This window comes from Solanum stenotomum, chromosome 2 (assembly GCF_019186545.1).
Source record: "Solanum stenotomum isolate F172 chromosome 2, ASM1918654v1, whole genome shotgun sequence".
In the NCBI taxonomy this organism is placed as follows: Eukaryota; Viridiplantae; Streptophyta; class Magnoliopsida; order Solanales; family Solanaceae; genus Solanum; species Solanum stenotomum.
In genome coordinates this window covers 69,247,202-69,273,357 of record NC_064283.1, presented here as the reverse complement: position 1 = coordinate 69,273,357, position 26,156 = coordinate 69,247,202, and the positions used below count along the sequence as shown (strand labels likewise).

Genomic DNA, 26,156 nt, shown 5'->3' with positions numbered 1-26,156 from the left:
AATGTACAAGATGTTTCTTCTTTGCCCAATGCTGAATCCTATATATTTAACTGCATTTCAGTTTTCTCTTGCTATATTATGATGTGCTTAATTTTAAAGATTTCTGGCCAAGATGAAGAAGAATTGCTTAAAAAGCTATACTCCTTTGAAGGAGTTACAACAGATGAAGCTATGGACTTATCAGATTCTCAACATCCATATATGGATATTAGATCAGGTGATATCCATAATACAAGTAAAGTAATTGAAAGCAAGTATATTGATTTGATGGAACAAGCAGAAATTAGTCTGAACAAGAAACAATGGACAATTGGACCTATTCTGCCTACTAAACTCGATTATATCTCGAATAGGGAGAATATATGTTTGGATTGGCTTAACAAACAACCTCCAAGATCAGTTCTTTATGTATCTTTTGGAACAATAAATTCATTTTCTGATAGACAAATCAAGGAGCTCGCGATGGGATTAGAGCAGAGTAAACAGAGGTTTATATGGGTGCTGAGAGATGCCAATAGAGGAGATATCTTTAAAGGGGAAGCTAGAAATGTTGAATTGCCTGAAGGATTTGAGGAAAGAGTAAAAGAGGTCGGGTTAGTGGTAAGAGAATGGGCACCGCAATCAGAAATATTGGCTCATTCGTCTACAGGCGGGTTCATGAATCATTGTGATTGGAACTCTTGCTTAGAGAGTATTACTATGGGAGTGTCTATAGCTGCTTGGCCTATGCACACTGATCAACCAATAAATGGTTTCTTGGTGACGGAAATATTGAAATTAGGCCTGCTTGTTAGGGATTGGGGGAAACGCGAGGAGGTAGTAAGTGCATCCACTATTGAGAATGTCGTGAGGAAGTTGATGGCATCAGAAGAAGGTGACCTGATCAGAAAAAGAGCAGAAGAATTGGGAGAAGCTGTAAGACAGTCCACAGAGAAAGGGGGTGCTTCTCAAATAGAGTTGGATTCTTTCATCGCGCATATCACAAGATAGACTTGGTTTCTTTCTAGCTCTTTCTTCTTTGAATTTCACTTTTCAAGCAGTTTGGTTACTTTACTATTTTCTTGTAACTTGTTATTTATCAGCATCTTGGCTCAGACTAATATATATATATATATGCTACCTTATATTTCTTTGATCTTTGAATGTTCTGTATCTGAAATTTTTTCTCAGCTTCTTGGCTCAGACTATATTTCTTTTAGCTAGCATATGAGACGATAGAAATAACAACTATATATATATTTTTTTTAAATTTAGAAATAACAACTATATAACTGCAAGCAAATAGATATTCAATCACTGCATAGCTTTTCTAAAATCTCTCCATTGGCTGCAAAGACAAACTGCAATTGCTTATTAATGTACAATATTGTATCAGAAGATTGCAAGTCAAGTATGAAAAGTGGAAAGAAACAATTTGACAGCAATTACATTTAAGAAACCTTATCTTGACAAAGTAGTTATTTGTGTTTTTGTTGGTGCCTCACAGCATGTTATGCTGAAGGAAAGGTTTACAGGACCCTCTAAATTCTGAATAAAATTATTATTTTCCAGTATTTGTTTTAGTAATCCTGACAAGAAATACACTTTACTGAATCTCAGCATGGCAAAATATGGAACAGCAAATTATGGGGCATGTATTGATTCTACCTTCCGTAGAATAGCTCTTCCATTTGGTTTATCCCCATTGGGAGAGTCAGCAGACACTTCATCCACTCCATCCTTCTCGTGAGACAGTTCCTGGAGATTCTCATCAGCATCATTATCATCCTTCAATTTTGTGTAGTGCATATGATGATGATGGTGGTGACCATGACTCCGTTCATTGACTCCTCCAGAAAAATCTTCAACATACCTCACAAGCTTCACAACAATAAGAAAGAGCACAATTCCAGCTGCCAAAACAAAAGTATAATGAAACATTCAGCAGTTAAGTCAATGATCAAGCCAGGATTCAAGCTAACACATTAAATCCTTCAAACATGATATTTTAAATCCTTCATATCCTTTTACATTTGCTGTCATGTCATCCTCAGTAAGCACCATGAAGCTCACACTGGAGAACATCTGGCAAATTAAAAGGCAGAACATGATATTTTAAATCATAAATAAGCGTTTTCTTCCTTTGGAATATTTGAATGCTACAAATTCTGATATTTCCTATTTTGTGATAATGGAGCAAAACCTCCCCAGTATGTTTCATGCAAAACTAAACATACAAATTTCACAAAATGAATGATGAAATTTAAAAGCAGAATCATGTCCAAGAAACTTACCCAAAATGGACAATCCAACAGAAAGATCCTCCAATGAATGGGCGTGTGAATGACCAAAGTGATCATGAAGATGGTCATCATGTGAGTGGGATTGTCCACCACCTAAAAGAAGTAATCTGTTTGGTAAAATTATTCAATGCCACAAATAGTTAAAGGCAACAATATTTGGGTTTAGAAGATAGACACCATATATGTCTGATATATCACCTTCCTTCTCTAAGACGAATAACTATATTCTAATAGCATCTTTAAGGATATTTTCTTCTTGAGAAAGTAGCATCTTTAAGGATATGCATACCTACTAATTAGATTATTATTTCCTCCGTCCCAATTCATTTGCTATATTTTGACTGGACATTCTCAAAAGAAAGAAGATATTTGGCACATCGAATAAAATACTGAATTTGGGATAGTTTGATAGGTCATGAGTTTAAGAAAGAAAGAAAACTCTTTGACGAATTGGATAAATATTCATATGAAACCAAAGGCAACCTTTTACAAAACAGGTTTCTCAATATAGAAAAGTCCCCATCTTATTAGAACGGACATAAAAGGAAATAGTGCCAAACAAATTGGGACAGAGAATTATTTTTTCCCAGAAAATGATGTTGAAACTGACTTACAGTCTTAGCTCAGAAGAAAAAAATTGCAGCTAAGCCACATGTATCAGCACAACATTAGGACAAAGACAAGAGCACAACAAAGTTATTCAATCTCTCCAGCATGAACTAGACAAGTGAATTGAGAGTAGTGAAAAGTGGAAAGGGGAGTTACCCAGGCACTCAGGGGAAGCAAGTTAAGCAAACCTGCCTTTGATGGTGTAAGCTAATGAGTTTTAGTGGGCTGGTGGCTTCATGGTTAGACATCTAAGAAGCATGCCTGATGTAAAGACATCTCGCTTATGTCATTTTAACAGTTATTAAGCTAAGTAAATGATGGAGTAGAGCTAACAGTTTATGGTATTTAAAGGTAAGTGAACCAAAAAGCAATATGCAATGTTACTTCTTCATTAATTTAAGATTAAGAATCGTACCAAAAGCATGTGGCAATTGGTGAAGGAAAGTATCCCCCAGCATGGCTCCTCCCTGTATAAGTCATGAGGTCGGGCAAGAATGAGTAAAATTTCACCCTAGTAAATAATTTTAGAAACAATAGTCCAATAACTGTACTAAGCATATACAAATGAGTTAGTATAATTTCAAATCGGAAACAGAATTCATTTAGTAGGCAGCATTCATATGAATGGTAAGACAGATATCCTGATAAATTTAAGGATCAATTTCAGATATATGGAAAAGAATAATGCAAATAAAACTGAAAATGCCAGCATATTGTTCAATTAACACAAATAAGTTAATTCACAAGCAGAAGATCGTCTATTCAAAATTAACAAACATAATAATCCTTTTAGACCTTCCTCCAATAGAATTTCTATAACCATTTCACTAACTGAAGCCATTTGTTACATTACTAACAATTAATACTGGATGGAAGGAATATGAGCAACAGGAGCACCTTTCTGATTACCATGGCTTCTGGTTATTTAAGAAAGTGATTTTCAAATAATTGATCATTTTACAGAAGTTCTCTTCGGATGTAACTTACAGTAAACTATTCAAGGAGACATAAAAGTAAGAACTTTGTTAAAGCTGTTAAAATTATGAAGAAAAATAAGTTGCAAATGGAAAAAAGAAAATCAACTTCTAATATAATAGGAAATAGACCTTTCTATCTATGCAATCACAACTTGTTCTAATTGTTAAGTTAATCAATGTACTTCATTTTTATCATCCATTTGGAGAAAATTGTAACTGTGGCATAAATATTTGTATTCCATTATGCAAATACTAGTTTGGCGAGTATTTGCAAAATAATTGAATTTCAGTATACAAAACATTGAATGACTGAAATACTGGTTGACGGTGTATTTCAAGTACAATATTGGTTTCGCTCACAAATGTTCAACTTTCATAAATCTTTTCCAAGCTGAAGTTAATGTGCGAACACAATTTCACCTCCCACAAGCATTTTTTCAACTTGAATACAAAGAACCAGAATAATTTGAACAAACCACAGAAGATATTCAGGAACTTTAACAATAAGAGATCATTCTCACCCCAAATAACGCCAAAGAATCTACAACTGCTTTTGAGGGCTTCCCGTGTACTGCAGGAGATAAAACATTTGGATTCCATGAATTGAAAAGAAATTGCAAACGAAGATAAGAACTGAATCCTAAAGAAGAAGGCATAAACATAATTATAAGAATTTGAGCTACTTACTAAATATTAAAGGCAAAAGAATCAGGCAGATAAGGGAAGCCAAGCTCACCAATAGTGAGCAACCCATTGCATTGACCCATAGACCTGTCAATGAAACCAGAGAAAAGCTCTCAGTGACAACTAAAGACACCCATCCCAGAGATCTATCAAAATGGGTCCCATATGTTGTGTGCCATTAAGAAGGTTTTTCATATATATAAAAAAAAAATGAGTATAATTATGAAGCTGATAGGACTTGAACACACCACCTCAAAGAATTTTACACGCCTTTAACCACTAGTATATATATACACACTCACTTCAAGAACATCTCCTAAAAAAAGATTGAATAAACTTCAAAGTTGTTACCTCCCTGCTTCTACCATGACACAAGTAGAAAACCATGAATTTAGCAAACTGAAACAAGATGAAGTAGCTATAGTTATGGTTCCATTTCCATCTCAAGGCCATCTTAACCAACTTCTCCAACTTTCATGTTTAATCTCCTCCTATCATCTTCCTGTCTATTATGTTGGTTTGGCAACACATAATCATCAAGCCAGGATTCGAGCTAACGCGTTAAATCCTTCAAACATAGCCAAACTTCACTTCCATGACCTTCCAAATCCTGAACTAATAGCCTCATCAAATCTTTAGACAATATGGGATGTTTCTATGCTTCTTTGCGATCCCATTGCTTCTTTCATACGCGATATTTCATCAAAAGTAAGATGAGTCGTTGTTGTTCAGGAACCTATGATGTCTTATAATGTACAAGATGTTTCTTCTTTGCCCCATGCTGAATCCTATATATTTAACTACAGTTCAGTTTTCTCTTGCTATATTATGATGTGCTTATTTTTAAAGATTTTTGGCCAACATGAAGAAGAATTGCTTAATAAGCTATACTCCTTTGAAGGAGTTACAACAGATGAAGCTATGGACTTATCAGATTCTTAACATCCATATATGGATATTAGATCAGGTGATATCCATAATACAAGTAAAGTAATTGAAAGCAAGTATATTGATTTGATGGAACAAGCAGAAATTAGTCTGAACAAGAAACAATGGGCAATTGGACCTATTCTGCCTACTAAACTCAATTATATCTCGAGTAGGGAGAATATATGTTTGGAGTGGCTGAACAAACTGTTAACTTATAATGTTTTGTATAATGACAAACTACCTTGTGTCACAAGCAAATCAAGACTAGTGTATCTGTGTTAGATACACAAAATCCTACAGATTGATGCTTCAAGAATCAAATCAGCAACAATCAATTAAGGAGAAGATTGATTCACTCAAATCAATCTAACCAAAGATTGATTCATTCAGATCAATCTGAACTCAAGGAATCAAATCAAATCTTGCAAGATAACCATGCCTTCCAAAGAAGATCTGCCATTGCTGGAACTCAATCAAAAAAGATTTACATTAAATCAAACATGGGAATCAAAAAGGAAGAACGCCAAAAAAGGAAAAGAAACAAGTTGCCCTCACTGAAGCAACGCCTCCATCATTCAAGGGATACAAAATTGAAGCAATCACAATCCTAGCGTCTGACTAGGATGAAGTACTCTAGAAGATAGACACTCAAATCAGCCAAGTATCAAGACTTCAAGAAGATCCTCAAAAGAAGGAAGAGCATTAAGATCACACAAATATCTTCAAGAGAAGGAAGATTACAGGAAGATCTCCAAAGAAGGAAAATCAGCAAAGTATCAAGATCACACAGATATCTTCAAGAGAAGGAAGAGAATCAAGATTATAAGATCTCTAAAGAAGGAAAATCAGCAAAGTATCAAGATGTAACAACCTGTATTATCCGTATGCTAGTTCTATTCACGTGATACTTGACATAGCCTTATAGTATAGGTGAGGGACCGTGCTTCTTATATGATTAGTGTTGGCTTAAACTAGCTCGTAAGGTGAGGTAACACCTTGCACATTTCAGCATGTGTACTGCAAGTTAGCTCCAACGGAAGTATTTAAACTAGAGGTAGTAAAGTGGTAATTGGGCCAAATGCACTACCACTTACTTGCATTAATTATGGCCCAAATTGACATGAATAGAGGGATAATTCGGATTAGGGCCCAACAAGTGTTGAAGTTCCCAAAAGCCCAAGTTAAAAGGCCAAGTAGGTGGGGCCAAGTAGGTGGGTCACCTACTTGACAATATATGGCCAAAATTAGTCAAGAAATTCGGCCATTACACCTCCTTTTTAAAGGGATAAAGATCAGATCTTTTACCTCATTTTTAACTTGCAAAATTTTCAGATTTCTTAAGTTTCTCTCTTGGTCTCTCTTGGCTTCAATCAGCAGCCCTAGAAAACCTTGGTTCCTTGAATATTGCCCCATTTTCAAGTAAAAGTTTGAAGGAGAGTTTCAGTTCTTGGAGTACAACTTTAGAGGATAAATTCCTAGAAACTAAGGTAAGACTACTGCCCATTTTTTTCCTCTCTTTAAATACAGATTTGGGGTGGAAAATTTTGTATATATTTATCAAGAACTAATGGATGGTGATAAATCTTTGAGTTAATATGCTCCTATTATGCTGAAAGATTTTTAGGGATTGATAGTGGCTGCCTTATGTATATTGTTGTTGGGGGCTGTTTGGGTATCTTGGAAAAGGATGTATGAAGTTGTATTAATGTATAGAAGAAGGGTGTGGTGGTTCACCATTGGTGCAAGGGTTGTATGGGCCTACTTTCCGTCAAGTGTTAGCTACTGTTTTTAGGGCCTTGATTAGTTGCTAACATTAGCTTAATTGTGACTTATATTGTAGATTAGCATTCAAGAAGGGAGGTTGAATTGTGACAGTGGTATTGGTCCAAAAAATAAGGTATGTAGGGCGATTCGATTACATATTCCTTGGCATGAAATCTGATACCTGCGATTAATGTCAATAAGTGAATTTCCTAAGTTCTATTCCTAGTAAAGGAAACATAGTGGCAACGTACGATATCCAAATAGCTAACAATATTCCCCCCTCCTAAGTGTACATAATTACTTAGTTACACGTTCAGTACTCTATAGTCAATTGAAGTCATTTGTGTCATTCAAACTCTCAAGTAATGCATTAATGTTACGTAGCTCCTTATATTGTAGCTACTGTCCTAAAGTATTATTTTCATGTCTCCTACTACTGTTCCGTATTTCCAAATCTCAAAAATAATCGTGACCACCAAAACAACAATCTCAAAGATTAAAGAATCTAAGTGAAGCAATTTGTATAACTATGGGTGGCAGCTCAGGGGCGAAAGCCTAGCATGGGCCGATCCCAATGGGTATAGGAGGGTGGCAGCTCAGGGGCAAAAGCCTAGCATGGGCCGATCCCGATTTGTGCAATGTTGAGGACCGCATCCCAGGGGTTAAAATGCCTAGCATGGGTCATCCTCTTCTACCACTGATCAGCTGGTCACTTATATCACATACGTTATAAAGATCATAACACACATAAAGGTAAAGACAAGAATGTAACATACATGACCCCACCAGAGTTAACAGAGGCAGCCTCCTATTCTGATTTATGCACTTATACGTTGATACCTGGTTTCGTTTGAACTCTTATTTTATATATGTAGTTGCCTTACATATTCAGTACACTTTTCGTACTGACGTCCCTTGCGGGGGACGCTGCATTTCATGCTGCAGGCACAGGTACTCTCGCTAGTAGACCTCCTCAGTAGGAGCATACGACACTCAACTACTTTTGGTGAGCTCCAGGTTGCTTCGGAGCTTTACTGAGCCCTTGGTAGACTCATTTTGGTATTGTATCGTAGCTAGGGGTAAGGCGGGGTCTGTCCCGACCTACTCTAAAGGTTTCTATCTGTTAGAGGCTTTGTAGACTTATGTATATGCTTCAGTTGCATCTTAACAAGTTGTGGCCTCAATGGCCAAGTCTTGTATATAAGTTTTGGAATCTACTTATGTCGGTTCATATCGTTGTGTCCCTGACGAACTTGTCACAAAACTTTCATAGTTACATGCATAGTAAGCACAGGTCACATGTGGGTTCTCTCGGGCCTTTAGGGCATCGAGTGCCTGTCCGTCTTAATCGGGTTTGAGGCGTGACAAAGTGGTATCAGAGCAGGTCATCCTAGGGAGTCTACAAAGCCGTGTCTATGTAGAGTCTTGCTTATGGATGTGTTGTGCACCACATTTATAAACAGGAGGCTACGAGACATGTAGGAGTTGTCTCTTTTCTTTCATTTCTTAGATCGTGCGATAGAACCAATGTTGTGGTGAATAGTACCTAACTTCTGAATTGTTTTATTATAGTGAAGATGCCAGCTACGAGAAGGAGTAAAAGTACAGGTAAGCGAGTGGATGTGGCTGCCCAAGAAGGGACCAGCCAACCACCACCTAGTCAAGCTGTTCAAGGTGAGGCTCAAGATGAGTCTCTATCACAGACTTCCCCGACCCCTCCATCGCCAGAAGAACTAAGGAGGGAAGCTGCACCTCAAGAACCCCCTATTAATGCTACTGAGCAAGATTTGAGGAATGCAGTCCAATTGTTGACTCGTATAGTTGCTGGCCACGGCCAAAGGCAAGAAGGTCCAATTGCGGGTATTAGTAGTGTAGATAGAGCGGCTGGCACGCGGATACGTGATTTCCTTAATTTGGACCCTCCATCATTCACCGGGACAGATCCTAATGAAGATCCACAAGACTTTATAGATCAGATCCAACGCACTTTCGATGTTATGCATGTAAGTGGCAAAGAAGCGCTCGAGCTAGCAGCATATAGATTAAAAGGTGTGGCTATATTGTGGTATGAAGCTTGGAAGCAATCCAGGGGAACAAATGCACCTTCAGCTATATGGAAAGAGTTCAAAAAGGCATTCCTTGACCATTACCTGCCATTGGAGATCCGAGAGGCCCGTGCGGATCAGTTCTTAAATCTCCACCAAGGAAGTATGAGCGTGAGAGAGTACAGTCTCAAATTTAATTCCTTGGCCAGGTATGCTCCTAATGTAGTTGCTACTATGGGGGATAGAGTTCATCGATATGTGGATAGATTAGATTCATATCTGGTTAGAGACTGTACCATTGCTTCATTGAATAAAGATATGGATATAGCAAGGATGCAAGCTTTTGCGCAAAAGTTGGAGGATCAAAGGCAAAGAAGAAGGACACAAGAGTCAGGAATAGGGCATTCTAAGAGAGCAAGATCTATGGGGCAGTTTACAGCATCCCAAGGTGAGTTTAGGCCTCGGTTCTTTAACAGACCGCCTAGGCCATCATCTTCCTATTCTACAGCGAGTACCCCACCTCAATTTCAAGGGTCTAGGGGCAATCAGTTTGGGCAAAGAGGTGAAAGTCAAGGTTCACGAACAGCGGGATACCAAGAGCAGGGAAGTATGAGCCAATCAAGACCTCCTCGAGAGTTTTGTAAACAATGTGGAAGGAATCATTTAGGTGCATGTCGGTTTGGGACAAATGCTTGTTTTTGGTGTGGTACACCAGGTCATATGATGAGAAATTGCCCTCATAGAGGTGTGGGTGGTGTGGCACCACCTACTAGGTCAGTTGTTGCATCCTCGTCATCAGCACCTTCTTTAGGTAGAGGACAGATGCCTACTGGTCGTGGTAGAGGAGCTAGGGGAGCAGCTAGTTCTAGTGGAGTTCAGAATCGCACATATGCTCTCGGGGATCGACAAAATTTGGAAGCCTCGCCGGATGTGGTTACAGGTACATTGTCCATCTTTTCACATATTGTATATGTATTAATTGATCCGGGGTCTACACTATCATATGTTACTCCATTGATTGCTGAAAAGTTCAAAAGAACACCAGAATTATTAGTGAAGCCATTTGAGGTGTCTACACCGATTGGTGACTCTATTATAGCTAGAAGGGTTTATCGTAATTGCATTGTAACCGTTTGTGATCGTGATACGTTGGCTGACCTTGTTGAGCTAGAAATGGTGGATTTTGATGTTATAATGGGTATGGATTGGTTAGCTTCTTGTTATGCCACGGTAGATTGCCGAACGAAGACGCTGCATTTCCATTTTCCTAAAGAGGCCGTTCTTGAATGGAAAGGTAATATTGGGACATCAAGAGGTAAATTTATTTCCTATTTTAAGGCAAAGAAGATGATGTCCAAAGGATACATATGTCATTTAGTGAGAGTGAGAAATATAGATGCGGAGCCACCAACTCTTCAATCCATTCCAGTGGTAAATGAATTTCCCGATGTATTTCCTGAAGATCTTCCGGGTTTGCCTCCAGAACGAGAAATAGAGTTTGCTATTGATGTGATTCCAGATACTCAACCTATATCCATCCCTCCATATAGAATGGCCCCGGCAGAATTACGGGAGTTGAAGGAGCAATTAAAAGACTTATTAGAAAAAGGATTCATAAGGCCTAGTATGTCCCCATGGGGAGCACCAGTTTTATTTGTACGCAAGAAAGATGGCTCGTTAAGAATGTGTATCGATTACCGGCAGTTGAATAAGGTAACGATTAAGAACAAATATCCCCTCCCTAGAATTGATGATTTGTTTGATCAGTTACAAGGTGCTAGGTGTTTTTCAAAAATTGACCTAAGGTCGGGTTATCACCAAGTGAGGGTCAAAGACGAAGATATACCCAAGACAGCTTTCCGAACACGATATGGTCATTTTGAGTTTGTAGTCATGTCATTCGGGCTAACGAATGCACCAGCAGTTTTTATGGATTTGATGAATAGGGTGTTCAAGCCATTTTTAGATGTGTTCGTGATAGTATTCATAGATGACATTTTGGTGTATTCGAGATCGGAAGAGGACCATGCTAATCACCTGCGACAGGTGTTACAAATTCTTCGTGATCGTAAGTTGTATGCAAAGTTCTCTAAATGTGAGTTCTGGTTAAAATCAGTGGCATTCCTAGGTCATGTTGTATCCGATGAAGGAATAAGGGTTGATAATCAGAAGATAGAAGCGGTGAAAAACTGGCCAAGACCTACAACGCCTACGGAGATCCGTAGTTTCCTTGGATTGGCAGGTTATTACAGAAGGTTCGTTGAAGGATTCTCTTCCATTGCTGCACCCTTAACAAAGCTAACACACAAAGAAACCAAGTTTCAGTGGAGTGATGAATGTGAAAGAAGCTTCCAAGAGCTGAGGAATAAATTAACTTCTACACCGGTATTGGTACTTCCAGAAGGTACAGAAGGGTATGCAGTCTATTGTGATGCTTCGGGAGTGGGCCTAGGATGTGTTTTGATGCAGCATGGTAAGGTAATAGCTTACGGCTCAAGGCAGCTGCGGCCACATGAGAAAAATTATCCAACTCATGATCTAGAACTAGCAGCAGTTGTATTTGCGCTGAAGATATGGCGCCACTACTTGTATGGAGTTCATGTTGACATATACACTGATCACAAGAGTTTGCAATATATCTTTAAGCAAAAGGACCTAAATCTGAGGCAGCGAAGATGGCTGGAGCTATTAAAAGATTATGACATTGATATCTTGTATCATCCCGGGAAAGCAAATATAGTAGCTGATGCGTTAAGTCGTAAAATAATGGCAAGCATCTATGGGCGGTCTGTGGAAAGACAAGGAATAACTAAGGATCTATGTCAACTAGCTAGCTTGGGGGTTCGGCTTCTTGAATCTCCTGACAAAGGGGTTATTGTGCAAAATGCGGCAGAATCCTCATTAGTAATAGAAGTGAAAGAGAAGCAGTACACGGATCCTTTTCTATTAAAGCTTAAGGAGAATGTACAACAGGGTATGACAAAGGCATTTGAGCTTACGCAAGAGGGAGTACTTCGATGTCAAAACAGATTGTGTGTACCTAATGTAGATGAATTAAGAAATAGGATTATGATAGAAGCGCATCATTCGAGATATTCTGTCCATCCGGGGTCAACTAAAATGTATCATGACTTAAAAGAAATGTATTGGTGGGGGGACATGAAGAAGAACATTGCGGAATTCGTGGCTCAATGTCCAAATTGTCAACAAGTGAAAGTAGAGCACCAAAAGCCCGGAGGTTATATGCAGTGTATAGAACTTCCAATTTGGAAGTGGGATATGATCAATATGGATTTTGTCACTGGTTTGCCTCGTTCATTTCGGAAGTTTGATTCTATATGGGTAATTGTTGATAGACTGACCAAATCAGCGCACTTCTTGCCGGTCAAGACTACTTATACAGTTGAGGAGTATGCGAGGTTGTATATTAAAGAGATAGTTCGTCTACATGGAGTGCCAATCTCTATTATATCTGATAGGGGAGCTCAATTCACTGCAAATTTTTGGAAGTCATTTCAGAAGAGTTTAGGAACACAAGTGAATTTAAGTACAGCCTTTCACCCTCAAACAGATGGTCAGGCGGAGCGTACAATTCAAACACTCGAGGATATGCTGCGAGCTTGTACATTGGACTTCAAAGGTAGTTGGGATGATCATTTGCCATTGATCGAGTTTGCATACAACAATAGCTACCATTCAAGTATTAAAATGGCACCTTATGAAGCTTTATATGGAAGAAAATGTAGATCCCCAATTGGCTGGTTCGAAAAAGGTGAAACTGCCTTATTTGGGCCAGATCTTGTTCATCAAGCTATGGAAAAAGTCAAAGTGATACGGCAGCGGCTAGAAACAGCTCAAAGTCGACATAAATCATATGCGGATGTTAGAAGGAGAGGACTAGAATTTTCTATAGGGGATTGGGTGTTCTTGAAGGTGTCACCAATGAAAGGGGTAATGAGGTTTGGTAAAAAAGGAAAATTGAGTCCACGCTATATAGGGCCATATAAGATTATTCGAAGAGTTGGCCAAGTAGCCTATGAGTTAGAACTACCACAAGAGCTTTCATCAGTTCATCCGGTGTTTCATGTCTCGATGCTTCGGAAATGCATAGGTGACCCATCTCATATTACTCCTACTGAAGATGTACAGGTTACGGGAGATCTCACTTATGAAGAAGTACCCATTGCTATTCTGGATCGACAAGTTAGGAAGTTAAGAAATAAAGAAGTAGCTTCTGTAAAAGTATTATGGAGGAACCAACAAGTAGAAGAAGTTACATGGGAAGCGGAAGAAGCAATGAAATTGAAGTATCCTCATCTCTTTCAGATCCATGAGAAGGATGAAAATGCTTAGTCTAGACGCTGACAAGTAAGTATAAGTCTATTTGCATTATGTGATTAATAGTAGCACTAATTTAGGCTTGAACTTGTTTGGGCTGGATAACCATGCTAACATTCGAGGACGAATGTTTTTAAGGGGGAAAGACTGTAACAACCTGTATTATGCGTATGCTGGTTCTATTCACGTGATACTTGACATAGCCTTATAGTATAGGTGAGGGACCGTGCTTCTTATATGATTAGTGTTGGTTTAAACTAGCCCGCAAGGTGAGGTAACACCTTGCACGTTTCAGCATGTGTACTGCAAGTTAGCTCCAACGGAAGTATTTAAACTAGAGGTAGTAAAGTGGTAATTGGGCCAAATGCACTACCACTTACTTGCATTAATTATGGCCCAAATTGACATGAATAGAGGGATAATTCGGATTAGGGCCCAACAAGTGTTGAAGTTCCCAAAAGCCCAAGTTAAAAGGCCAAGTAGGTGGGGCCAAGTAGGTGGGTCACCTACTTGACAATATATGGCCAAAATTAGTCAAGAAATTCGGCCATTACACCTCCTTTTTAAAGGGATAAAGATCAGATCTTTTACCTCATTTTTAACTTGCAAAATTTTCAGATTTCTTAAGTTTCTCTCTTGGTCTCTCTTGGCTTCAATCAGCAGCCCTAGAAAACCTTGGTTCCTTGAATATTGCCCCATTTTCAAGTAAAAGTTTGAAGGAGAGTTTCAGTTCTTGGAGTACAACTTTAGAGGATAAATTCCTAGAAACTAAGGTAAGACTACTGCCCATTTTTTTCCTCTCTTTAAATACAGATTTGGGGTGGAAAATTTTGTATATATTTATCAAGAACTAATGGATGGTGATAAATCTTTGAGTTAATATGCTCCTATTATGCTGAAAGATTTTTAGGGATTGATAGTGGCTGCCTTATGTATATTGTTGTTGGGGGCTGTTTGGGTATCTTGGAAAAGGATGTATGAAGTTGTATTAATGTATAGAAGAAGGGTGTGGTGGTTCACCATTGGTGCAAGGGTTGTATGGGCCTACTTTCCGTCAAGTGTTAGCTACTGTTTTTAGGGCCTTGATTAGTTGCTAACATTAGCTTAATTGTGACTTATATTGTAGATTAGCATTCAAGAAGGGAGGTTGAATTGTGACAGTGGTATTGGTAAAAAAAAAATAAGGTATGTAGGGCGATTCGATTCCATATTTCTTGGCATGAAATCTGATACTTGCGATTAATGTCAATAAGTGAATTTCCTAAGTTCTATTCCTAGTAAAGGAAACATAGTGGCAACGTACGATATCCAAATAGCTAACAATATTCCCCCCCTCCTAAGTGTACATAATTACTTAGTTACACGTTCAGTACTCTATAGTCAATTGAAGTCATTTGTGTCATTCAAACTCTCAAGTAATGCATTAATGTTACGTAGCTCCTTATATTGTAGCTACTGTCCTAAAGTATTATTTTCATGTCTCCTACTACTGTTCCGTATTTCCAAATCTCAAAAATAATCGTGACCACCAAAACAACAATCTCAAAGATTAAAGAATCTAAGTGAAGCAATTTGTATAACTATGGGTGGCAGCTCAGGGGCGAAAGCCTAGCATGGGCCGATCCCAATGGGTATAGGAGGGTGGCAGCTCAGGGGCAAAAGCCTAGCATGGGCCGATCCCGATTTGTGCAATGTTGAGGACCGCATCCCAGGGGTTAAAATGCCTAGCATGGGTCATCCTCTTCTACCACTGATCAGCTGGTCACTTATATCACATACGTTATAAAGATCATAACACACATAAAGGTAAAGACAAGAATGTAACATACATGACCCCACCAGAGTTAACAGAGGCAGCCTCCTATTCTGATTTATGCACTTATACGTTGATACCTGGTTTCGTTTGAACTCTTATTTTATATATGTAGTTGCCTTACATATTCAGTACACTTTTCGTACTGACGTCCCTTGCGGGGGACGCTGCATTTCATGCTGCAGGCACAGGTACTCTCGCTAGTAGACCTCCTCAGTAGGAGCATACGACACTCAACTACTTTTGGTGAGCTCCAGGTTGCTTCGGAGCTTTACTGAGCCCTTGGTAGACTCATTTTGGTATTGTATCGTAGCTAGGGGTAAGGCGGGGTCTGTCCCGACCTACTCTAAAGGTTTCTATTTGTTAGAGGCTTTGTAGACTTATGTATATGCTTCAGTTGCATCTTAACAAGTTGTGGCCTCAATGGCCAAGTCTTGTATATAAGTTTTGGAATCTACTTATGTCGGTTCATATCGTTGTGTCCCTGACGAACTTGTCACAAAACTTTCATAGTTACATGCATAGTAAGCACAGGTCACATGTGGGTTCTCTCGGGCCTTTAGGGCATCGAGTGCCTGTCCGTCTTAATCGGGTTTGAGGCGTGACACAAGATCACATAAATATCTTGAAGAGAAGAAAGAGAATCAAGATCACCAGAAGATCTCTAAAGAAGAAAGGAATCGGCTAGCTCATATGAACATGAATCAACCAGCCGAAATCAAGGACTCAACTAGGATCCTTGATTTCAAATACCCTTGGGTTATTCCTTAACAAGAGCAGTCCTCAAACACTATATAATCCTCTCCTAGCCTTAGTTGTGAATCATGCACTTCACTTGAACTTATATTGTAATCTTCTTTTATCTTTCATAAAACTTTGTACACACTTGAGTGAACAATTGAAAAGAAAAGAGAAAGAAAGATCTGAGTGTAGGTTATACAAGTAGAGGTTGTGTCAAAGAAGAAGATCTGATTTGCATATCAGACAGGGCTCTCAACTGTAACATTTTGCAACACCCAAGTTCTCAACAAGCTCTAAAGGAAACCCTTGAAACCCAAGGGGACTAGACTAGGCACCACATCGGTGTTCCGAACCAGTATAAAAACTATTTGTGTTATTTACTTACTGCAATATTTGATACTGTTTGTCTATTCTACTAACGTGCAAGTGAGTCGACTGACTATTACAGGAAGTCGACTGAAGGAAATTTTAATTCACCCTCCCCCCTCTTGACTTTCAATTGGTATCAGAGCAGGTCTCACTAGTAAAGTGTTTAACCACATGTGAGCAAAGATCCAATGGCACACTATCAGATTCCTGGTGATCTACTTCAAGATGGACATTCCTCAACTCGAGCACCATATTTCAACGACCAACATTACTCCCACTGGAAAGACAGATTCAAAATCTTTATCTCTTCAAATGATCATCAAGCATGGATTGTGATCAAGAAGGGTCCAAAGTCTATTCCTGGATTGACCGAAAAGATGGCACTGAGAAACCATTTGATCCCAAATCTTTCGATATCACAAAAGAGCAATAAGAGGTAATTCAAACTAATGCTAGAGCTATAAGTTTGTTATATTGTGCAGTGAGTGGAGCTGAATATGACAAGATATCAACATGTGAAACTGCGAAAGAAATGTGGGACAAACTAGAAGTGACTTATGAAGGAACCACCAAGGTAAATGAAGCTCGGATCAGTTCATTGGTGAATGAATATGAATTGTTCAAAATGGCCGAGGATGAAAACGTAGAAGCCATGTTCTCGAGATTCAGTAAAATTGTCTGCGAACTAAAATCACTTGGAATGGTGTATTCAAATGGACTTCAAGTTAGAAAACTTGTTAGAAGTCTACCCAAAGCTTGGGAAACTAAAGCTGTTATTCTTGAAGATGGAGGTTTGCAAAAAAATGATGTACGATGAACTACGAGGAAACTTGATGGCCTATGAACAAAATCATATTAACAGGTACAACAAGGATGATAAAAAGAAGACTGTGGCATTTACAACTGAAACATCTGAAATTGGAGAAGAAGGTGATGAATATCAAGACGAAGGAATGACTCTCATAAATCGAGGAGTGAGACAAATGCTTAGACAAAGGCAGAGACCCCAATATGATTTTAAGAATAATGAAAGGAATGATGATCGCTGCTACTACTGTGGAAAATCAGGACATATCAAACAAAACTGTCCAGAACGGAGAAGGAGAAACAATTGAAGAAATGAAGATCCAAAGAGTCTTGAAGCTTGGGATTAAGGAGAAACATCCGAAGATGATCATGATGAAACTGCCAACATATGTTTCATGACATTAGGTGAAACAAGTGAGGTAAGATCTTTTAACTGTTCTAACTGTAATGACTTACAAGACTCTTTAGACATGGTTACTGATGAATTACAGAAAGTAATTGATGCATACAATAAGATTGCTCAATAAAAGAAAGACTGGCAGATTCTTCTCAAAGCAAGTCAGATTGAAGTCGACTTACTAGCAGAAAAACTGGAAAAAGTAAAAGTGCAGATGAACAATATCAAAAGATCTCCTAGTCATAGCTCTGTCAAATCTAACAGAACTACTTTCAACAGGAGAAGATCTTCTAATCAAAGTTCCTACAGATCCAACAGATCTTTATCAAATTCCTCTTATCATTCTGCTGAAACTGTTGTTAATTTCTCTTGTTATACTTGTGGTGACATTGGTCACAAATCTTTTAACTGTAGGAAATTTTCTTCTGGAAAATGGATTTGGAGACCAAAAGTTGTTAATCCTAACCCTCAAGGACCCAAAAATAATTGGGTACCAAAAAGAAATTAATCTACTTGTTTTGCAGGAGCACACCAGAAAAACCTACAAGAAAGGAATGCGGGTAATTGACAGTGGATGCTCCAGACACATGTGTGGAAAGAGAGAAAATTTCAAACTATTAAAAAAAAGCATTGCTTGAGGATTTGTAAGATTTGGAAACAACACAAAATGAGAAGGAATTGGAGTTGGAACTATCACCCTAAGCTCATCATATGATCTAGTAGAAGATTATCTTGTTGAAGGACTCAAGCACAAACTCCTCAGCATTAGTCAACTATGTGACAGTTGGTTTCAAGTTTCCTTCAATACAACAAGTTGCACAATCAAACATCCAGAAAGAAATTTTTTCATCAGAGGAGATCAAATTGATAATATATTTGTCTTAACTGTTGTTGATCTATCTAATCTTACTTTTCTTACTGTAGCTTCTAATGATCCTTGGTTGTGATTAAAAGCTTGGACACATAAACTTGCATGCTCTTGAGAAGTTATCTAGATTAGAACGAATTATCAGACAATCAAAATTGAACTTTGAAAAGGATTATATCTATGATGCGTGTCAACTTGTGATCATGATGGCGAATTTGAAAATAAGGCATTTGAAGATTTTTGTGCTCAAAACAGCTTCACTCAAAATTTCTCTTCACCCAGATCACCTCAACGAAATAGAGAGGTGGAAAGAAAAAAATCGTTCCTTCCAAGATACAACAAGAACTATGTTGTTGGATCAAAATATCCCTAATCATTTTTTTGGCAGCAACAATAGAATCTGTTGCCGAAGAGTCAGCTCCTGCAGAGGTGGAGTCGACTACCCTAACTGACAAAACCACTATCCCTAGGGAATGGAGATACAATGCAAGCTACCTTGAAAATTTTATCATGGGAAAACCAGATGATAAAATTCAGACTAGATCTTCACTACAAAAGCAAGAACTAGAACCTCTTGTATCACAAATAGAATTCAAATGAATAAATGGATGAGTCATGGATACAAGCTATGAAAGAAGAATTTGATCAATTCGAGAAAGATCAGCTTACAAATAAAGCAATTAGAAAATGGAATTTTCATCAATTAAGGAAATGCGGTTGATGAAAAAATATATCGAGGAATGACTGGATCTTTACTATATCTCACTGCAAGTCGATCGAACATCATGTTCAACGTTTGCAAAGGTTTCAATCTGCCCCAAAAGAATCGCATCTCACTGCAGTAAAACGAATCAATCCGATATCTTATTAGAACATCCAAAATGGGACCATGGTATCCTTTCTTTGAAAATTTTGATTTATCTGAATTTTTAGATGCTGACTTTGCAGGTGATAAAAATACAGCAAAAGCACTAGTGGAACATGTCAATTCTTGGGAAAATATCTTATTTCCTAGCATATTGTTCTTGTCTATTTTGTTTTCCTTTTTGATTATGTCAAAGGGGGAGAATTCAGATAACTATACTGGAAGCATACAAAAAGGGGGAGCATACAGAAAAGGGGAGTCAGAAAATTGATAAACAGGGAAGTTAAACTAAATCGTATAGTTAAATTTGTCATTATCAAAAAGGGGGAGATTGTTAACTTATAATGTTTTGTATAATGACAAACTACCTTGTGTCGCAGGAAAGTCAAGACTAGTGTATATGTGTTAGATACACAAAATCCTACAGATTGATGCTTCAAGAATCAAATCAGCAGTAATCACTTAAGGAGAAGATTGATTCACTCAAATCAATCTAACCACAGATTGATTTATTGAACTCAAGGAATCAAATCAAATCTTGCAAGATAGCCATGCCTTCCAAAGAAGATATGCCATTGCTGGAACTCAATCAAAAAATATTTATATTAAATCAAACATGGGAATCAAAAAGGAAGAACGCCAAAGAAGGAAAAGAAATAAGCTGCCCTAACTGAGGCAATGCCTCCATCATTCAAGGGATACAGAATTGAAGCAATCACAATCCTAGCGTCTGACTAGGATGAAGTACACAGGAAGATAGACATTCAAATCAACCAAGTATCAAGACTACAAGAAGATCCTCAAAAGAAGGAAGAGTATTAAGATCATATAAATATCTTCAAGAGAAGGAAGATTACAAGAAGATCTCCAAAGAAGGAAAATCAGCAAAGTATCAAGATCACACAGATATCTTCAAGAGAAGGAAGAGAATCAAGATTATAAGAAGATCTCTAAAGAAGGAAAATCAGCAAAGTATCAAGATCACATAAATATCTTCAAGAGAAGAAAGAGAATCAAGATCACAATAAGATTTCCAAAGAAGGAAGGAATTGGCTAGCTCATATGGACATAAATCAACCAGCTGAAATCAAGGACTCAACTAGGATCCTTGATTTGAAATACCCTTGGGTTATTCCTTAACAAGAGTAGTCCTCAAACACGTTATAATCCTCTCCTAGCCTTAGTTGTGAAGTACGCACTTCACTTGAACTTATATTGTAATCTTCTTTTATCTTTCATAAAACTTTGTACATACTTAAGTGAACAATTGAAAAGAAAAGAGAAAAAAAGATCTGAGTGTAGGTTATACAGGTAGAGGTTGTGTCAAAGAAGAAGATATGATTTGCATATCAGACAGGGCTCTCAACTGTAACATTCTGCAACACCCAAGTTCTCAACAAGCTCTAAAGGAAACCCTTGAAACCTAGGGGACTGGACTAGGCACCACATCGGTGTTCTGAACCAGTATAAAAACTATTTTTGTTATTTACTTACTGCAATATTTGTTACTGTTTATCTATTCTACCAACGTGCAGGGAAGTCGACTGAAGGAAATTTTAATTAACCCCCCCCCCCCCCCTCTTGACTTTCACAAACAACCTCTAAGATCAGTTCTTTATGTATCTTTTGGAACAATAACTTCATTTTCTGATAGACAAATCAAGGAGCTGGTGATGGGATTAGAGCAGAGTAAATAGAGGTTCATATGGGTGCTGAGAGATGCCGATAGAGGAGATATCTTTAAAGGGGAAGCTAGAAAAGTTGAGTTGCCTGAAGGATTTGAGGAAAGAGTAAAAGAGGTCGGGTTAGTGGTAAGAGAATGGGCACCACAACCAGAAATCTTGGCTCATTTGTCTATAGGCGGGTTCATGAGTCGTTGTGATTGGAACTCTTGCTTAGAGAGTATTACTATGGGAGTGTCTATAGCTGCTTGGCCTATGCACACTAATCAACCAATAAATGGTTTCTTGGTGACAGAAATATTGAAAAAAGGCATGCTTGTTAGAGATTGGGGGAAACATGAGGAGGTAGTAAGTGCATCCACTATTGGGAATGTCGTGGGGAAGTTGATGGCATTAGAAGAAGTAGACCTGATTAGAAAAAGAGCAGAAGAATTGGGAGAAGCTGTAAGACAGTCCACAGAGAAAGGGGTGCTTCTAAAATAGAGTTAGATTATTTCATCGCGCATATCACAAGATAGACTTGGTTTCTTTCTAGCTCTTTCTTCTTTGAATTTCACTTTTCAAGCAGTTTGGTTACTTTACTATTTTCTTAAAATTGTTGCCAATCTGTGTTTAAAACAGAATTACTGATTCCAATAAACTTTGCAGAAACACGAAGTAACCAAAGTTTTAATGAACCAGTAAGAACAGAAGAACATAAATTAATTCAGAACAACTAAAATCTATAAAACATACCAAAATATGGAAAAAGACAGAATGGAAAATATCAAGCCCACTAAATGCACAGTGTCCCCTTAAGGAAATTATTCCCCTCTAATATCCGAGGTTTGATTTGGAATATGTCCTCCCAGGATAGTATGATCTCAATCACCAGTGTATTGATACCCAAAACTCTGGTGTCATCGAACCACTTAACAACAGTAAAGTACACGAAGAAACTTTGTGCAGAAGAAGAAGAAGAAACCAAAAAAATTCGTAATGAAAAAATCTGAAGAATTAATGTATTTATAGGCAAGAGGAACTGGTTCTGAAAGGTTGCAACTCTTTCAGAATCCACACGACCATTCATGAAAGTTTGCAACCTTTCAAACGGTTATGGTTGTTTCTGAAAGTTGCAACCTTTCAGAATAGTCACTTCCAACGGCGGAAAATTCAAATAAAATGGGAAAGAATTTAAATAAAATGGGTCGCGCACGGATCCGAGTCGAGTCGGTCAATTAACTGAATAATTGAAATGTTTCGGTTAATTAACTAATTAATTGAAACGTTTTGGCCATTTAATTTAATTTAATAAAATAAATAAATAATTAACTAACTAATTAAAACAAAATTTGTCCAAAAAATAATCTCTCGATCATTTTCCAAAGCCAAAAAATAATCTCTCGATCGATCATTTTCCAAAGCAGAAGCCGAGAGACGGCGACGGCGCGAGGGGGGTTCCTCTTTCCAACCCTTTTAACAATTAATATGAGTGTTTTTATATTTAAACTCTACTATTTTTCTTTCCACCATCGATGAGGGAGAAATGCCTTTTCACTAAAGCATAAGATGACTTTTTAAGTTTCCAACTCTCCAAGTTCCCAACTTTTCAAGTTTCCAACTTTCCAAGTTCCTCTCTTTTCATTTTCCTTCCATTTCCCATTAAATCTTGCTACATACCCAACAATCCCCCACATGAATGGGGAATGGTTATAACATAAAGAATGCACGGACAACTGTGTACTTTACAAGGAAGGATCAATTGCATCTGCATAAGTAGGTTTCCCCTTGGACTTTTCGTAGTGAACATATGTCGGATATACTCAGTCAATCGATAGATGCGATATCTTTGAATTGTCGAGCTTTGGTGTATACCTAGACAACCATATGTCACATAATTAACCCTTTACCGTTTATGGTTCTTACGGTTGTGTTCGTTTCAGCCATGAACACCTCCTGGTTTCATGAGCGTATAAAGAATAGGATTTTGACATAAAATTCTCTTTGAAGCGGCTTACACTTCACATTCACATAGGTGATTTCTAACCGTGTCATCTCGTAGATACACTATTTGGTCAAATCTGCCAAACTTAGCAAATCATTAAAAACTTTAAGCTTTATTAACTCATTAACAAGCCTTAAAGTCTTAACCTTGTTCCTGAACATTGTCTTCATCATGAGAATGGATTAAGTTGATTAACAATGTCGAACCATCAGTCACAACTTTGTTTTTCTCCTTAAATCTAGCTCTTGGGATCTCCAGTCTGCTAGATAAAGTTACCGTCATGCTGACTTGTCCTAAGCCGTAAACCCATTCCCTTAGATGATCTTTCAACTGCCTTTCTCACTAGGCCTTTCGTTAGTGGATCTGACATATTATTGCTTGACTTCACATAGTCAATTGTAATAATTCCACTAAAGAGGAGTTGTCTTAGAGTATTATGTCTCCGTCGTATATGACGAGACTTCCCATTGTACATAACGCTCCCTGCCCTACCTATTGCTGCTTGACTATCACAATGTATGCAAATAGGTCCCACAGGTTTGGGCCAGAATGGAATATCCTCTAAGAAATTCCGGAGCCATTCAGCTTCTTCACCGGCCTTATCTAAGGCAATGAATTCAGATTCCATTGTGGAGCGAGCGATACATCTCTGTTTGGACGATTTCCAAGAGACTGCTCCTCCACCAAGTGTAAACATATAACCACTTTTGGATTTTACTTCATTTGACCCGGTGATCCAATTTGCATCACTATATCCTTCAATCACTGCAAGATATTTATTATAATGCAAAGCATAGTGTTGTGTATGTTTCAGATACCCCAACACACGTTTCATTGCCATCCAGTGAGTTTGATTATGATTACTGGTGAACTGACTCAGTTTGCTATCTAGTCGCGTACAATTCATAATATACATCAAACTTCCCAACACTCTGGCATATTCCAATTAAGAGTCACTTTCACCTACATTCTTTTGAAATGTAAAACTTAAATCAATTAGAGTTTTGACAACGTTGGAATTCAAGTACTTGAACTTATCCAATACTCTTTCAATATAATGAGATTGAGATAATGCTAGTCCCTGAGGAGTTTTGAGAATCTTGATCCCTAAGATCAAATCAGCAACTCTTAAGTCCTTCATATCGAACTTGCTGGACAGCATGCGCTTAGTAGCATTTATATTGTCAATATTTTTACTCATTATTAACATGTCATCAACATATAGACAAACAATGACTTCATGATTCGGAACATTTTTAATGTAAACACACTTGTCACATTCGTTAATCTTGAATCCATTTTCCAACATTGTTTGGTCAAATTTAGCATGCCATTGTTTGGGTGCTTGCTTGAGCCCATACAACGACTTCACAAGTCTGTACACTTTCTTTTCTTTACCAGGAACTACAAACCCTTCAGGTTGTTCTATGTAAATTTCTTCCTCCAACTCTCCATTTAAGAAAGCTATCTTTACATCCATTTGGTGGATTTTAAGATTATGCACTGCAAAGGCTTCTTTTGTAGGGCAAATATATCGAGTGGCACCTGAGTCGAGAAACCACTCCTTGGGATTTCCAACTAAGTTGCACTCCGAGATCATTGCACATATGTCATCTACATCTTCCATCTCTTCCACGATGTTTGCTTGACTTTTGCCTTTGTCTTTGTCTTTGTCTTTGTCTTTGTCCTTTCTTGGAGCACGACAGTCAGAAGACTTGTGACCAGCCTTACCACAGATGTAACAATTGCCCTTGAATTTCTTCTTGGCTTGTTCTGACTTCTGTCCGTTGGACTTCTTTTTCTTCTTGCATTTAGTAGGAGCTTCTTCAACAATATTAACTCCAATTATTGTCAAACTCTTACGAGACTTCTTTTCGGTGGTCTTGTTATCTTCAAGTTTCATTTCCTTACGTTTGTGCTTTAGATAATTCTTGAAATCGTTCCACGAAGGAGGCAACTTCTCGATCATTGAAGCCACTTGAAAAGCTTCATTTACTACCATATTCTCAACAATTAGATCATGGAAAATAAGTTGAAGTTCCTGTACTTGTGATCCAACAGTTTTACTATCTGACATTTTATAGTCTAAAAACTTTGTGACCATAAACTTTTTCAAACATGCATCTTCTGTCTTATATTTCTTCTCAAGTGCATCCCACAATTCTTTCGAAGTTGTCATTGCACTATGGACATTATATAAGTCATCCTCTAAAGCACTCAAAATGTAGCCCTTACATAGGAATAATGCATGTTTCCATGCTTCAATAATCATGAATTTTTCTCTGTCTGGCATTTCAACAGCAGGCACTGGAGTTACTTCATTGGTAAATTTTTGCAGACCAAGAGTGGTAAGCCAGAAAAATACCCATTGCTGCCATCCTTTGAAATTCACACCAGAGAATTTTCTCGATTTCTCTGCTGGTGGTACAACAGTTCGGGTTGGTACAGCAACAACCACCGTCACATTATCATTTGCCATTTCAGAATCAAAATCTGTAAAAAACAGAAATTGATACAAATGACTCAGTAAGTAATAACTTAAATTGCAAACTTAATAGAAGTATAAAACCACGAAGGTTTTTATCTCCGAAGCCAAAGCCAAAGCCGAAGCCGAGCGACGACGACGACGGCGCGAGGGGGATCCCTCTTTCCAACCCTTTTAACAATTTTATATTTAAACCCTTCTATTTTTCTTTCCACCGACGATGAGGGAGAAATGCTTTTTCACTAAAGCATAAGAGGACTTTTCAAGTTCCTAACCCTTCAAGTTCCCAACTTTTCAAGTTCCAAACTTTCCAAGTTCCTCTCTTTTCATATTCCCTCCATTTTCCATTAACTCTTGCTACATACCCAACACTTTTAACTTGTTATTTATCAGCTTCTTGGCTCAGACTAATATATGCTACCTTATATTTCTTTGATCTTTGAATTTTTAGTATCTGAAATTTTTTATGGCTCAGTGAGATGATTTCTTTGTATTTCTATCACTGAAGACCACAAC

The 26,156-nt window shown here is 37.9% G+C and overlaps 1 protein-coding gene, 1 long non-coding RNA gene and 1 pseudogene across 3 annotated transcripts in view; 2 read left to right on the top strand and 1 right to left on the bottom strand.

Annotated features, from left to right (window-relative positions):
• The window catches only part of LOC125855511 (zeatin O-glucosyltransferase-like), a 151,539-nt gene that overhangs the window by 60,663 nt on the left and 64,720 nt on the right, over positions 1-26,156 (top strand). Inside the window, exon 2 of one of the 2 annotated variants that reach the window (XM_049535243.1) lies at positions 817-995. In XM_049535243.1, the coding sequence (XP_049391200.1) occupies positions 817-990 (174 nt within the window). In that variant the 3' untranslated portion in view covers positions 991-995. Of the gene's footprint in view, positions 1-816; positions 1,044-26,156 lie in introns of those variants that run through there. The other variant, XM_049535242.1, reaches the window with a different exon arrangement.
• On the bottom strand, positions 854-26,156 carry LOC125855518 (uncharacterized). The gene is made up of 3 exons (XR_007445496.1): positions 26,011-26,156; positions 21,692-21,759; positions 854-991 (listed from the first exon to the last, which is right to left on the bottom strand). It is a non-coding gene; the product is annotated as an uncharacterized LOC125855518 (long non-coding RNA).
• Positions 5,210-21,689, top strand: LOC125855516 (zeatin O-xylosyltransferase-like; annotated as a pseudogene).